The following is a 17209-nucleotide window of genomic DNA, read 5'->3' as shown; positions in this document are numbered from 1 at the left end:
GGCTGAAAAAAGCAAAACCAACTGACAAATGGCACCCCATAAGGATTAAGTTGTACCGGATGGTGATTCTTCCTGCTGAACACTCCAAGAGAGTCAAAGTGGCTCGTTAATTTTCCATCAATTAAGACCTCTCTCTCCTAATCCGTTCGGGGGGGCTATCGGGGAAGCCATTTTCCCAATGGCTGATTAACTATTTGTCATGTCGCCGGCTGATGCTTTGCCGTTAGGCCCCGTCTCCGACTTTAAACTTTATTGAGCTGTCAGCACGCGCTCGCTTGAGGCACACGCGTGATACCGGGATTAGGGGCCAGATTTATGCTTGCTTAGTCAGAGCATGTTGACTTGCTGGATTTTGCCGATTTGGCTGTGAGCTCTAAGGCGAGCATGATGAGTTTGAGATTAATCAAAAGAAAGAGAGAAGAAAAATAAATGCATTCTAGAAACGTCGCTGGAACACCGCAAAGTTGACAGCTTTTAACGAGCCGTAGTGAATTACAACTGACGCTTGACAAACCGCAACCTCGTAAAACATCCGATCTCGGGCGGCTTCTCACCGCTAAGTGATTGAAGACACCTTTTGAGAGGACTTGCTTTAATTGTTCGTCGTTCTTATTACGTTAATGGGAATACTTGTAAGGTTTTCAGAACTGATTCTAGGTTGGGGTATTTGATGCAAATCTTGCTCGCTTATGAAACGTAGACAAGATTTCATAAAAAAGATCATTTAAGTCTAATAAATTATAAACCGCACCATGTTTAGTGGTTTTAGATTCCAGGTTTTTGTTTAAACACAAACCAAATAGATTTCAAATGCTAAGTAGATAGTTTGTTATAAAAATTATGTTGCGATATTGAACCTAAATATTTTTTTAAAGACAAATCTGAAGAATTATATATAATAACGTTTTTGCAACTCCGTCGTGAAGCTACTACTACTACTTACTCTTCGTGGCATTCTTTCATTACGAAACAGCCTACTTTTCTGTACCAAAATTAACAGAATTGAATAGTAACCCATCCCAAAACAAATGCTGAAAAGTTCTACTTTTCAGCACTGAAATGGATGCTGAAAAGTTGAACTTTTCAGCACTTGTTCGGAAAAGTTCTAATTTTCAATTTTTTTTTAAATTAAACGATTAATTGACTCAATGCATGGACGTTTGCCCTAAAATTCTGATCAAATGGTGTTTTCGGAATTGCAAAAAACGGTGTACGAAACTCGTTGCAAAACTTGATTTTTTCATCACTCGTCGTATTTACCCAACTCTGTGAACCTCGTTAGATAAATGTACGACTAGTGTTGAAAAAATCATCTTTTTGCAACTTATTTAAAACGTTTAAACATTTATCGAAAAATAGGACTTTAAAAAAAGCGGGAAATTAGTACCATAATCTGCTCTTAAAATTTAAGCAATGCATTAATATTATTTTATGAGGAGATTTGGAAAACGGACCTAGTGATACATGAGGTTGAAGTTGCTGAATAATTATGTTTATGCTAACATTTCTTCAGTCGGGACTCGATTATCCGAAGCCTCGATTATTCGAAATTTCGATTCGATTCAGATAATCAAAGCATGACCAAAAATATTTCTCTGTGTTTCAAATTTGAGTACTGCGATCCCATTTTAGTCGATTTCGAATGATTGATTGCCTATTAGATTACTAAATGTAATTTCTCAATATTTTATCGCAGCCATTTTAGCCGCCATAACGGATTTATTTTTTAATTCACCTTAATCATTTCAAAGTAGTTTAAGCATAGGTGTCATACTAAAGGTCAACAATTAAAAATAAGACAACGAGAAAAAACCGTGATTCGATCATAAAAAAAAATAGAGGCCTTCGGATAATCAAAAACTTCAAATGGTTTTATTAGAACTAACATTTGATATGTTCAAAAATAAGCTGTTTAAAAAAATGATTTTTTACCCGATTTTTTTTCCCAATTCTTTCGAACAAGTGGCATAACTGTATTAAAAGGAATTTTGATTTTTTTCCCCGCTTTTCAATACTGAGATTATGAAAAAATGGCAACACGGCATAAAATAATTGTTTTTTTCTCCTATTAAAAAAAAATCTTTCGGAAAACGGGCAAAACTGAATCAAAACGTATTTTTGACATTTTTACCTGGTTTTCAAAAAATATGCTTCTTTCGAAAAAAATGGTAACTCGGTATTAAAAAAAGATTTTTGATTTCCTTCCCGTTTTTCATAAAACATGATTCTTTCGATAAAAAAGCAAAACTGTATCAAAAAAAAGTAAAATTAAAATAAAAAAAATCCCCGATTTTCATATCCAAACTGTACCAAAAAATATTTTAGACAATTTAACCCGATTTTCAAAAATTTAGATTCTTTCGAAAAAATGGCAACACTGTACCATTTTTGAACTTTTTCTCCAATTTTCAAAAAGAATTTTTTTTTGAAAAAGTAACAAAAAAAACACTTTTTAGCAATAAAGATTTTTGACATTTTTCCCCGCTTTTCAAAAATTAAGATTCTTTCTTAAAAATGGCAACACTGTATCGAAAAAGATGGTTGACTTTCACCTTGATTTTCATAATCTATGTTTCTCACGAAAAAATGGCAACACGGCATAAAAATTTATTATTTTTTCTCCGATTTTTAAAAAAAAAACTATGATTCTTTCGAAAAACAGGCAAAACTGCATCAAAAAATATCTTTGACATTTTTAACCGGTTTTCAAAAAATATGCTTCTTTTGAAAAAAAAAAAAATGGCATCTCGGTATAATATTTTTTATTCTTTAGATAAAAAAATAGCAAAACTGTAAATGCCGTTATAAACATTTTTATCAATCTTTATGTCGCCCCCTCCCCTTCAAAATTGGTCAGAAAAATCAGGGGGAAAAAATATTTTTCCAAAAAACTTCAAAATTTCCATGAATTAGAAGTCTCATCAACTTAGAACAATCTTAAATGAATTTTCTGTATTGATAATCATTAAGAATGCATGGGTTTGTTCAAAATATTTAGAATTTTTGTGAAATTAAAATACACAACAGCAAAAAAAACTATTTTCGTAAAATATAACATTTTTGTCAATACTTAGATATTTTAGAAACTTATGATGGCAAAACAACAGAACAGGTGTAGAATGCATTTTAAAACATTTTTTTCATTAAATTGTGGAAACCATGGCTCTGCATTTCAATTTTTATACTTTTTTTAAATTTTTTGCACTCCCCCTTTCCCACAACTTTGGTCAGAGTCAAGGGACAGAAACTTCAAAATTTATTTGCAGCGGCCTAAAAAAGTAATAAAAAACAAATAAATTAATAATTATAAAAAATTGGATTTTTCCCCGACTTTCAAAAATTATGATTGTTTCGAAAAAATGGCAACACTGCACCATTTGTTTTTACTTTTTCCCCAATTTTCAAAATAAAAATTTGGGAAAAAATTACAAAATTCACTGTAGCGATAAAGATTTTTGACTTTTTCCCTGATTTACAAAAATTGTATTTTGTTCGAAAATATGGCAACACTGCTGAATGAGTTATGACCAATAGTTCGTTTTCAACAATGTAGTAAAATTTAAAAAAAAAACAAGCAAATGTTTTTATATTGTGATTTTTTTTCTGAGAAGTCCTATACAATATTTATGAATTTTTCGAACGCACCAAATTAATTAGGAAATGCGTTCTCAACATACAGATTTCGGAATATTTTAATACTCTTTGTGTATGTACTGCTAAATTTCTTCTGGTCATAGTAAAGGTACTCAGAAAATTTCATCCAAATACAAAAACATTTTTTTTTTACAAAAAATTGCTGATCCTTGAAAGAGTTGCTGTCATGCTATCATCACAGGTAGATATATATTAAATTGGAAGAAGATAAAAAGCCTTATTTGATTACAAATGTTTATAAAATGGATGACAATCGGTTTTACAAGTAATCCTTATAAAAATTTTGATTACAAGCGCTAATTTTAATTTTTATTTACTGATCTTTGAAGAAATTTCAGGGCGGGTTGATAAAACTTAAGGCGTTACATACATGTAGAAAATTACAAAATTTCACTTAAAAGATGATTTTCAATCACTCCTGAAAGTTTCATGAAGGTATTTCATGATTTAACTGAGTTAGAGACGATTGAAGCCTCAGAGATTTGCCATGCGCAAAGCAAACTGAGCGTTTTTCTCTGAACACCAAGTTGATTTACGGGTGCCACGATATCTCGAGATGGGGCGGACCAAATTGGCTGGAATTTCGGGCGAAGTCTCCCAAGACATATCCCGTGTGCATGACAAAGCCCGATTTTGAAATTTTGAATTTCCAAAAGATTCAAAATTCAAAAACTGGTGATTTTTTTTATATGAACAACAGAAAAATATTTTAATCTTTTTTTAAAACACACTTTTTGAAAATCGGCCTCCGTCATGCACACGGAACCGGTTTAACTAGTCTTCACCAAAAATTTGAGCCGATTTGGTAGAAGCAATGTTGAGATATCGTGGCACCCGTTTTTTGAAACTGCTAACTTCAAATAGCTATATTTCCGCGATGCTACAACCAAATGTCTTCAAATTTGTTTTGGTAATAGATGAAAAGGAATATTTGAATGCCCTGAAAAAATATTTTTGAAAAAAGTTTAAAAGTGTGCTCAAACCATTCTCTGACATTTTTGCTGATTTTTTTTCAATTCAATTCGGTTTATTTGTGAATAATCAAGTTACAATGAGTTCATTTAGGTACATAACAGAGTTTTGGAGTTCCTTTCAGCTGTGTGTTACATCGTAATTCAATCGAATGTGTTATTACTTATAAATATTAAATAGAAGGCAAGAGTAAGAAAAAGTTTTCAAAAAACTTACAGAAAGTGCAATTGGAAAAGGATAGATAAAGAGAAAGCTTAACACTAGATCACAGAAAAAATATCAATTATAGATGTGCTTGATCATCAGCTCCCCAAGGGCCAGGAATTGTTCCGCCTTATTCCGGCAGCTCCGAAACCGCGTCATCATCTCCCCCGCGAGAGCAAAGAACTCCGGCAGGGTGAAGAGATCTTCCCCGGTGACTTCTTGCTGGGCCGCATTGCCGTTACCGGCAGCGACCACGCTGGCGAACGAACGCCCCCAACCAGGAGGGAACGCTGAGTTTTCCACTGGAACCGTACGCTGTCCAGCTGCAGGAACGGCTGCGCTCGTACTTCGCTGAGGAGAGTGGGACGCTGCAGCTTTCTTCTTCCTCTTTTCCTGCTCCTCGAGGTAGGCCTTGCGCGCGACGCATCCGCGGTAATTGCCGGTATGGTTACCGTCACAGTTCGCGCACTTTACGCGCGGCTTGGTTTGTTCTGCCTTGTCCCCCAAGTCCGCCTTTCGTGGCAGTGCGCACGCCTCCGAGAGGTGTGACTCACCGCACTTCACGCAGCGGGGCCGGAGGTTGCAGTTCCGCGAGCCGTGGCCGAATTTCTGGCAACGGTGGCATTGCGCTACGTCCGTCGGGTTCTTGGCGTAAAACCGCCAGTTTACCCAAAAACCGTCCAACGTCTTAATCCGCCGCAGGTCTTGGATCTTGACGGTGCCGCGGTCGAAGTACAACAGGTACAGTGTATGGGTACCTGTTACCGTTGTTTTGCGCGAGAGCACTTTTATCTCCCGCGGTTTTATTCCGGCGTCCGAAAGGTGTTTATTCAGGTCGGAAACCGGACGGTCTTGGTAACCCTGCAAGACGACCTTGACAGGGGGCTTCTCGGGGTTGAATGTGTAGAAGTTGAAGTTGCTACGCTTCAATTCTTCAAGCACCAGGTCGAAATTCTTTTTGGTCAGTGTGATCACTTGCACTGACGACTTGCCGATTTTTAGACAATATCCGAGGCCTTCCAGCAACTCGTCAACATCGTCCGCCAACGTGTCCAAAACAAAAATTGGAGGTGGTCTTCGTTCCGTAGGAGAATTGTTCTTTTTTAACGTCGACACTTTTTTTCCGTGCACGATCATCATCGTCGTCGTCGTCGGTAGTGCTACTACCGTCGGTGTTGTTGTTGTTGTTTTCTTCGTCGTCGCTCAGCATCTGGAACTCGTTCCTGATGGGGATGTTGGCGGATGTTGATGTGCCACTGGTTGTGGCACCGGAGGTACCGGAACGGGTTCGCACTGGTGATCTCGGAACATATCCGGGATGTAGTAACTTTTTATCGATGCCTTCTGCGCTCACGCTCCCCTGCGCGATGGCGGTCGACACGGCGTTGTTTTGTTTACCTTTTTGCACACGGCCGGTAGACGAACTTCGCGGGTTTTTCGAGGCCGCACTCGAACTGCCACGGCCACGGCCGGCCTTTGGCATGCTGGAGAAGCAAACTCGCGGGTAATCACAATCAATAGCGACGAAAAAATCCGAAAAAACGATAGAGCACTGAGCACTTCACAGCTGCTTGCTCTCGTGCGTACACGGAGGGTGATTTTTGCTGATTTATATTTATGTAACGCCTTAAAACAATGTTTATATTGAAATTACACAAAAAAAGACAATTGGAAAACATATTTTGAATTATTTTGTTGTTGATTGTACATCCTATTTCTGTTAGTAATTTTTCGCAAAAAAAAAAAAAAAACATTGAGAGCGGGAGGTATCCGATTATGGAACAAAAATATCAAAGCTTGCTATCTGAAAGGATGAGACTGTGAAAAATGGCGAAATAAAATTTGATAAAAATTGTCATTGCAAAAAATCGCTATCTCACGGTCTAACCTCACTTTCGCTTCCAACTAACCTTGATGCTCCGTTTCCGATTGTTGCTCCGCCCGCACGGTATCGATGCTAATCAATCCACCGACGGCTAGTAATACAAAAATCCAGCAGCTACTGGTCAAGAAGCTCTGCCTAAAAACCAACGCCGCACTGGTTGACATGGCTTCTTCTATTCCAATGATCCGACTTCCAAGAAGGACACGGATCTTTTTTCTTCAAATTTTCGTTAAGTTAAACGCAAAAACACACACAAACTCTCTTTCGCAACAAGCAAACAAAACAACCTTCTTTTTTTTCTATTTTGGCTGCTGTTTCCGGTGCAAATTTGTCACTCTGACTTCGGCCAACGTCTTCGACCTCCACAATTAGCACTCTTCCTTCTCTGCTGCTTCGCCCGCGATCTTCCTAAATACTTTGCTAAACACACCGTTTATCCACTCTCCGGTGCGAAAATGGTTTCCGCTCAACACCCGAAAAAAAATTTGCTCGCTTAAGCCACGAACCCGAACTTCGGGCCGATCTTGGCAAATATAATACGCACTTTCAAACTGCTGAATCACTAAACCGTATCGTTTTGGGGCTTGCTCTCGTCGAGTTGTTGTTTTTTCTTCTGCTTCTCCTTCCTGGGTGTATTTGGCAGGTTATTACGATTTTTTTTTTTATTATTATTCACGCTAAGCTCCACTTTCAGCGTTTGTTAAACGCCAATTTCCAGCGAAACGCTTAAAACTGGATTAGAACGCGCGCGCGCGTTCGCTCACACACGCTCAGAACCACTTGCGCCATCGATCATAACTGGCAGAACTCACTTCGGGAGTTCAAAACCCGACGATCCCGGTTGGCTTCCTTCTTCAATCCACCCACGCCGACGCACGACACACCGAAAACAATTCCCGAACGTCGCAACAACAATAGCCGAGGTCTTAGCCATTATCAATGGACCCGAGCATTGTGCTTCATGAGTAGAAATCAACCAATCCCGGCACTCCGATAACAATCGATTTGATTAACGACGACGGATGCTGCGCCAAAGAGAAAACAAAACGGAAATCGTTTCAAACCTAACAATCTCACACTCGAAGCACGAAGAGAGAATTGCGCGCGTTCGACCCGAACCGCTCGCACCGACAGACTGAGCGCGCGATCGCGGCTGGGAGCTGATCGCGACCCGAAGCCCGGTGCGATGGCGTGACGCGACGTCGGAAGGCGTCGCACGACGGCCTGATCTTGCGGCAGTGTTGGCAGCGCGCGAATGGACGAGAAAAAACATTGGATTAATTTTGCTTTTTTTTGCGATTTAAGAAATTTCTTCGGCATTGTTTATGGAAATTGGTTAAATCTCGCGAAAAATGATTTTTATTGCAGGAAAATGCATTTTAAGTTTTTTTTGTACCGTAAACTGGGGTCAATCGGGATACATGGGGCGAATTGGGACAGCAGTTTTAACCATGTTGGAGCACAATATTTTGATTTTTCTTATTGGTTTCGGTTAGAACAGACTCAGGCCAACAGAATGTGTACATCCATTTCCAAATTTTAAAGCTTTAAGTGCTCTGAAAACTGCTGTCCCTATTCAGACTGTAGTTCTGATTCACCCCAGATTACGGTATATTTGTATATTTGAGTAACAAAACACATGCAAAATATCTGCCATGGCTTGAATTACTGTGAATATTTTAAATTTGAACTTTATATCAAACTATGACAGTTTGAAATCTGTGTCTACCAATTGGAAACAGACATTAAACTAGTTTTTTTTTAATTTATGAGAAAACTACGTCATGTTCATCTAGGTTTCTTGAAAAATAGCTTGAATACTTTAACAAAGCATTTGAATTTGTATTGTTTCTGCGTAGTATTCGCCCCTCCGCCCCACGTTAAACATTATTAAAACCGAGAGCAGTTTTGGTATAATGTTGAATGATATGCTTTACCTTAACCCAAAAATATCGAAACTATGCAAAAAAATTAAATCTAGATTTTTTAGGGACCAATAAACGTATGAAACACAACAGCTTATAGGACCTTTTCAAAAAAAACTCTAGAAATGTGAAGTGGTCGAGTACAATTAGAAAGAGTAGCAACATTTTTTCCAACACAAAATTTCGTTATCTTCAAATTGATTGGTACATTTTTTACAAAAAGCCTTCATAATACATTGAAAACATACCACAAAATGCCTTATACATCATTAGAGCAATTCTCTACCAAAACCGGAAATGGATTTTATTTGTATTTTTTTATTTGGCTCAAACTTTGTGGGGGCCTTCCCTATGACCAAATAAACTATTTTGTGTGATTGGTTCATCCATACAAGTCTTCATACAATTTTGGCTGCTGTCCATACAAAAATGGTATGTAAACATTCAATCAGCTGCAACTTTTGAGTGATTTTTTTGATCAAATTGGTGTCTTCGGCAGAGTTGTAGGTATTGTTGAGGACTTTTGAGAAAAAATAGGTACACGGCAAAAAAAATTGCAGATTTTTTTATCAACTTTTTTTTTCACTAAAACTCAATTTCCCAAAATATGTATTTTTTTATTTTCGAGATTTTTTTATATGTTTTAGGGGACAAAAATCCGCAACTTTTGAGCCCTAGAAAAACATGGTCAAAAAATCTGCCTCCGAGTTATGATTTTTTGAAAAAATAGTGATTTATGGAAAAAATCAAAGTTTCATGCAAAAACAAGTTTGACATTATTTTTTAATGCAAAATTGAATTTGCAATCGAAAAGTACTTTACAATTTATTGATAAAAGGCTCCGTTTTCAGGATATAGCCACCGAAAGTTTGATTTTAGCGAAATATTTGCAGTTTTTCAATTTTTTAAAATAGTATGAGTGACCATTTCTAAAAATATTGTTTTTGAAAAGTTCAGAAAATTTGCTATAAAATTGTCTAAGAGACATTGAAGATTGGACCTCGGGTTGCTGAGATAGAACCGCGTTAAGAAAAAGAAACACGAATTTTGTCCCCTAAAACATCTCGAAACTCAAAAAATACTTATATAAGTCTTGATTTAAAAAATTTCAAAATATTTTTTTCGAAAAGATCGGAAAATTTCACGAAAGTTTCATGTATTAACATTGATAATCGGACCATTAGTTGCTGAGATATCGTTATTAGAAAATGGTGGGTTGTTTTGGTGAGATTTAGAAAACTTCAATTTTCGTGTTTCTTTGTCTTAATGCGGCTCTATCTCAGCAACCCGAGGTCTTATCTTCAATGTCTCTTAGACAATTTTATAGCAAATTTTCTGAATGTTTTTAGAAATGGTCACTTATGGTCACTATTTTTAAAAATCAAAAAACTGCAAATATTTCGCTAAATTCAAACTTTCGGTGGCTATATCTTGAAAACGGAGCCCTTTATCAATAAATCTGTAGAGTACTTTTCGATTGCAAATTCAATTTTGCATTAAAAAATAATGTTAAACTTGTTTTTGCATGAAACTTTGATTTTTTCCATAAATCACTATTTTTTTAAAAATTCAAAACTCGGAGGCAGATTAAAAATCAAAAAATACGTATTTTGGGAAATTGAGTTTTAGTGAAAAAAAGTTGATTAAAAAATCTGCAATTTTTTTTTCCGTGTACCTATTTTTTTCTCAAAAGTCCTCAAAAATACCTACAATTTGCCGAAGACACCAAATTGATCAGAAAATTCGCTCAAAAGTAACAGCTGATTTAATACTTACGTACCATTTTTGTATTGACAGCAGCCAAAATTGTATAGAGACTTGTATGGGTGAACCAATGACGCAAAATAGCTTATTTAGTCATAGGGAAGGCCCCCACAAGGTTTAAGACAAATAAAAAAATATAAAAAATAAAAATAGTCGAAATCGGCCGATTTCGTAGACAGTTGCTCTTTACAGCTTTGCTACTATCAAAAATATGCAAAATTCCAATGATTTTATGAAAATATTTTTTTCTTTTTGTCGTCTAAATTTATAACATTTAATCAAGAAAAACATAATCGTTTGACATTATTAGAAAAAAATAAAGGGTTCTCAGTCTTTAATGTTAGTCTATGATTAACTTAAAAATATATGTATCGATATAGAATTTTGTCGATCTGTAATGAGAAGCCAGGAAGAACACTTTCACGTGCAGCGTAAAACGCGCAAGCGTAAAAGTGCTGGCGTTTATGCTTCGACTTGACGACTTGTCGATCTTTCGAACGAGAACGAGCTGGGACTTCGAATTTGATGTTCAGTATATGATTCAGTATAAAACCAAAAATTAAATAGGAAAAAATATGACGTAAAACACTAATACGGTTATATCTCTGGAAATAAATTTTGGAAAAGCTTCAAATTTTGGGACCAAGCAGTTTACAGCGCATGTTTTCGAATGGAGCTTTGTTTGAAACTGAATTCTTCTAATTTGAAAGTGTTATCTGTAAATAGTCCAAAAAATAACTCTAAAAATGGCTTTGACCACATTTACTTGTCCAAAATTGTGAAACGAAAAATAGAATGTTCGTCTCCAACCCCACGGCTACAAATCTGAAATATAAAAATTGTGGGTTTTACGAGCGGTTTTCCAATGATGGAAGACACAATTTTTTAAGAGCGGATACAGACATCGCACAAGTATTTCAGAAAAAGAGCTCTCAAAAATCAGGCTTTGAGGTCCGGATTTCGGACCAAAGTTCAATCGAAAGAGCGAACCTTCAACCTCCAAATTAGTAATAGGATTTTTTTCCTGGTACGATTCCCCGCCGTGCACGATTTTTTAAAAAAATCTGAGAAAAGCGTTTTTCCAAAAGCAACCCTTAATTTTTTGCCTTCCTCACGTTACTGAGGAAAGACTATAAAATCACTTGAATAATGAACTTCTCAATTAGACCTCCTAGACCCACCTTAATATATACCTATCGACTCAGAATCAAATTCTGAGCAAATGTCTGTGTGTGTGGTGGGATGTTGATCAAAAAATTGTCACTCGATTATCTCGACATTGGCTGAACCGATTTTGTCCGTTCTGGCGTCATTCGATCCGTCTTGAGGTCCCATAAGTCGCTATTAAAAATTATGCAGTTTAGTTAAGTACTTCAAAAGTTATGCTAAAAAAACGATTTTAGCAAAAGTTCAGAAGATTGTAAAAAGGGTGGTTTTTGTAAGAAAACCCGTCAGGCTATACATTTTCAAAAAGGTATTTAAAAGACCTTTCCAACGCGTCCAAGACATTGAATATCTGACAAATCTATCAAAAGTTATAAGCACTTAAGTGTTATTTATACGCTTTTTGGAGGCCGGATCTCAGATATGTTGATGAAAACGTTGTCCGGGTCTCTCATGCGACCTATCCTTGGATAGGTTTTCAAAAGACCTTTCCAACGCATCCAAAACATTGAAGATTTGACAACCCTATCAAAAGTTATAAGCATTTAAGTGTTATTTACGAAATTTTTGCATTTTGGATAGCACCCTTTAAATGTGAGGAAGGAACCAACCACCTTAGGGTGGATTAAGTAACGTTTTTGTTGTAAGAAAGGCAAAAAATGGACTTGAATTTCTGTTTTTTTACTCCTAAAAAATTTTTTTTTTCAAAAAACTCATAGCTTAACGGCAAAATTTTGACAGCTGCCAAAATTGTATAGACACTTGCATGGGCTTCTTTGATCATAGGGAAGGCCTCCACAAAGTTTGAACCAAATTAAAAATTATACATAAAATCCATTTCCGGCAACTGGCAAAATATTTGAATGACCTTTTAAAATATTTCTCCATAATCAATTTTCGCGCTACTGGTTTCCGAGCCCCGAAAAAAAAGAGTGAGAGTGAGAGTGAGAGTGAGAGTGAGAGAGAAACACGGGGAAACGTGCGACACACTATTCCAACAGTGATCAAAAGACACTGCAGTCCACGCAACGTCACACGCGTCGTGCTTTTGTTTTGATGTGGTTTCTGGCGCTCGGAAGTCGCGTCCACGATCGCTTCCACCGGGTGGCAAAGCTAGTCGGGGGAGAGAATGTTTTGTTTTATCTACGATGGTTCGGACATCGGGCCTCAGTATTGCGGCGCTCAGATCCTATAGAGGAGGAAAACCGCCTAATAAGGTCGTAAAGTGGCCAGATTGATGGGAGAGTCCGCGGAAGAGAACTGCCGCCGGCGATCGATCGATCGATGGTGAAGCTGGAATGAAGAAGGAGAAGAAAACAAGCATGAATGGAGGAGAGTTTGAGAGGCAGAACGAGAAGATGATTAGAGGCATTGTGTGTGAGTGTGTGTGTGTGTGTGTGTGTGTCAACGATCGAGAAAAGAGAGCGGAAAGGCGCTTAAACTGAGGATTAAGTCAAAACGAACGAGATCGTTTGTTGATCGAATTTCGAATTGGAAACGACTTCGATGAAAAGCGGAACGGTTTCGTTTTTCAAGGCGATTCAGAATTAAAAGCACACCAATTCCACATCATTCCAAATGAAAAATAAATAAATAAATATAAATCCGTTTGAAACGAACGCACTTTTCCAGATTCAATTTTGAAGAGGAGCCAGAAGAGCCGAAGCCAGAAGTGTTTGCAGATGCGATTTTTTAACGATCGGGATTATTTATGTGTATATTTATCGGAATGACGACTGCCGACACCCGTTTGACAGCGATGATTGATGAGTGGTGTTGTTAGTCATGGGACGCGATTCCATCATCATCATCATCATCATCATTATCATCATCGTGATCGTCGGCGATTGATGAGTAGAATTTTTATAGCACTTAAGAGGAAATGCTTTTAGCGCATCCACAGTGGATTTTGAATATGAATTTACTTGAAGATATGCCAATCTGCGTCATGTTCTTGAAATGGCGTTTTTTTTTTTAAATCGGAAGAAATTCATTTGTGTTGTTTACATTTTAAGATGCTTAAAGGCAAAAATGAGATAAAATATTTCAATATGGTATTTTCTATACAAGAAACATGTTAATTTTGAGACACCAATAATCTTTTATTTTGGCCTGAAAACAGTAAAAAAATTGCATTCTGAAAATATCAAAAAGAAACCATTCAATTACATTTTATAGGTTGTTCTCATAAATTTTTTATACAGTCCAAACTCGATCCTCGATCTTTTTATTTTTTTAAGTTTCAAATATTAAATTAGAATTCTGTGACACAATTTTAGTTAAATTTGAGTTGTTGATTGCCTTTTAGCATACCAAATATACTTTTTCAGTATTTTAACTCCACCATTTTGGCCGCCATCTTGAATGTTAGAACTCTAAATCACTTCAGAGCATGTTTGGGTTCATATTCAAGCTTAACATTAAAAAAATCAAAACTATTTTTTTTTCGTGATTCGATTATTCGTAGTGAAAATTTCCCGAGGCCTTCGGATAACCGAGCATTTTTTTCAAAACAAATAAGACTTTTGCTAATATTTTTCAAAGTTTTTGTCTGAGTGGTCCTATATAAACTATGAAGTATTTATTCTTGCCTCAAATAATTACTACACAGAAAAAGGTTCAATTTTGGAATTTTAAAATTTTGTAGGTTGATATTTGCTCTTTTATTGAGTAATATTACATAAAAAATATGTAAAAATATGAACGTGATGAATATTCATCAAAAACTGATGAAAATTCATCATTTTATGGGGTAAAATTAATCATTTTTTTGACACAAAATCTGTCACCATTTCCTGATGAATATTACCATCATATTTTTTTCTGTGTACTTAAGTGATATTTAGATTTTATTTTAAGCCGGATTTCGCTTTTCTGTGTGTAACCCGGAATTAAACACATTATTTGAAAAATAATTACACAATTTACCCGACACCGTACCTTCTGATCAACGGTGATATAGAAAGGGCTTTTAAAATCACAAAACAATTAGGCAGCACAATAAACACTATTTACTGACCAAAAATGATGCTCAAAACACGAATATTCCTGCAACGCGTGCGCGCTGCCCATCCAAATTCGACTCATTCCTCCTCGCAGCACACAATTCAGGAATCGATTGGCGCATAGCAAACCCACCGGAAATGACGGGAAAGGGTCCATTTTGCCCCATTTGTCCTAAAAATTTGAATTTTCTTTATTTTAATTTACAAGTTAACCATATTAACATTTATAGGATATCTATATACTTATTTTGATGTAAAATTAGCAGGAGAATCGAATTGTGACATTGTCGAACCATTTGGAGTGACCCATTTTGCCCTATGGGCCCTTTTTGGCGAATTTCGATAATTTTACTTCTTTTTATAGCATTTAGCGCAGGAATTTCTTAAACTTATTTCTACTATGCGCGCACAATCGGCACAAGAATCAAATAATGCTTACTTAGGATCATTCATAGTTACCCGTTTTACCCCATGGGCCATTTTTTCCAATTTTTCCTACTTAAATTTATTTGTAAGTGTTTTGAGTATAATTTCAATAAACTAATCACTGTTATTTGTATAAAATGGCCATGAGAACTGAAGGACACCGTTTTGGAATTATTTGAAACTTTTTATTTTACCCCATGCCCCCTTTTTAAAATATCTTATATAATTTGAATTGTTTTTTGAAGCAATTTGCAAAATATGGTTATAGATTGATTACTTATACTGCGTAAGATGACCAAGTGAAATAAATATTTATATTTTGTAATTATTTGAAATAGCTCATTTTAACCTATTAGCCCTCTCATCATGCTTAGGCAATTTAGTTCCCTTTAGAAGCTATTTGCGTACAATACTTATTGAATAATGACAATTATCTGTGTGTTATGGACAGAATAATTGAACATAGGAATTTTGAGATTACTTTGAACTCTAAATGATCAGTGCATCCTGCTCGTTCCCAATGTAAACATCAATAGCCTGACCAGAATGAACAGTTTGTAACTGATTGATCTTACTGAAAAAATAATATGGCCTTGCAAATTTTTGTTTAAGTTTGTGTCCCTCGACAATTGAATGAAAAAAGTGTTTAAAATGCATTTAATACCTGCCCTGTTGTTTTGCAATCATTAGTTTTTGAAATATCTATGTATTGACGATTTTTTTTGGCCCGAGAAAAAAATGCGATACTGCTCTTCTAAATGAAAAAAAAAAAAAATCTAAATATTTTTAATCGATCACAAACATGCTAAATATGATTTAAATTGCAAAAAAGTCGAACAGACTTCTATTTTCAGTAGAATTTTGAAGTTTTTTTTTTTTTAATATTTTGTTAGCTGTTTTTTTTTTTGAGCCGATTTGGAAGATGGGGATAGCTTAAACTTTGATAAATATTTGCAACGACCGAAATACAAGAAACATAATTCATCAACTCATTGGAAAAATAAAAATAGAATGCACTGAAAAAAAAAACTTGGATTTCTTAATTTTAGTAGATCAACTTAACCGATCTTTTCATCATGCTTTAAAAGTAAATATTTTATATCGATCATAGCAGAGCAGTTCTCTACGGAATCGGTCTTTTTTCTTTAATTTTAATTTTTGTATTTTTTAATCCGGCTGAAACTTTTTTGGTGCCTTCGGTATGCCCAAAGAAGCCATTTTGCATCATTAGTTTGTCCATACAATTTTCCATACAAATTTGGCAGCTGTCCATACAAAATGATATGTGAAAATTCAAAAATCTGTATCTTTTGAAGGAATTTTTTGATCGATTTGGTGTCTTCGGCAAAGTTGTAGGTATGGATATGGACTACACTGAAAAAAAATGATACACGGTAAAAAAATTTTGGTGATTTTTAATTTAACTTTTTGTCACTAAAACTTGATTTGCAAAAAAACACTATTTTTAATTTTTTTATTTTTGATATGTTTTAGAGGACATAAAATGCCAACTTTTCAGAAATTTCCAGAATGGGCAAAAATCTTTGACCGAGTTATGATTTTTGAATCAATACAGATTTTTCAAAAATCGAAATATTGGTCGCAAAATTTTTAACTTCATTTTTCGATGTAAAATCGAATTTGCAATCAAAAGTACTTTAGTGAATTTTTGATAAAGTGCACCGTTTTCAAGTTACAACCAATTTTAGGTAACTTTTTAAAAATAGTCGCAGTTTTTCATTTTTAAAATTAGTGCCCATGTTTGCCCATCTTTGAAAAAAATATTTTTGAAAAGCTGAGAAAATTCTCTATATTTTGCTTTATTGAACTTTGTTGATACGACCCATAGTTGCTGAGATATTGCCATGCAAAGGTTAAAAAACAGGAAAATTGATGTTTTCTAAGTCTCACCCAAATAACCCACCATTTTCTAATGTCGATATCTCAGCAACCATAGGTCCAATTTACAATGTTAAAACATGAAACATTCGTGAAATTTTCCGATCTTTTCGAAAAAAATATTTTCAAAAATTTAAAATCAAGACTAACATTTCAAATGGGCGTAATATTGAATGTTTGGCCCGTTTGAAATGTTAGTCTTGATTTTAAATTTTTGAAAATATTTTTTTCGAAAAGATCGGAAAATTTCACGAATGTTTCATGTTTTAACATTGTAAATTGGACCTATGGTTGCTGAGATATCGACATTA

At 35.5% G+C, this 17209-nt stretch overlaps 1 protein-coding gene across 1 annotated transcript in view; it reads right to left on the bottom strand.

The window, feature by feature from the left end:
- Window positions 1–7852, bottom strand: part of LOC6053164 (A disintegrin and metalloproteinase with thrombospondin motifs 7) — an 83721-nt gene extending 75869 nt beyond the window's left edge. The window contains exon 1 of the mRNA XM_038259063.1: window positions 6741–7852. Coding sequence (XP_038114991.1) covers window positions 6741–6879 — 139 coding nt within the window. The 5' untranslated portion in view covers window positions 6880–7852. The remainder of the gene's footprint in view (window positions 1–6740) is intronic.
- Window positions 7853–17209: the final 9357 nt, after the last annotated feature.

This window comes from Culex quinquefasciatus, chromosome 3 (genome assembly GCF_015732765.1).
Source record: "Culex quinquefasciatus strain JHB chromosome 3, VPISU_Cqui_1.0_pri_paternal, whole genome shotgun sequence".
Lineage (NCBI taxonomy): Eukaryota > Metazoa > Arthropoda > Insecta > Diptera > Culicidae > Culex > Culex quinquefasciatus.
Note: the sequence above shows the minus strand (reverse complement) of the source record. Positions and strands in the feature narration are given on the sequence as shown.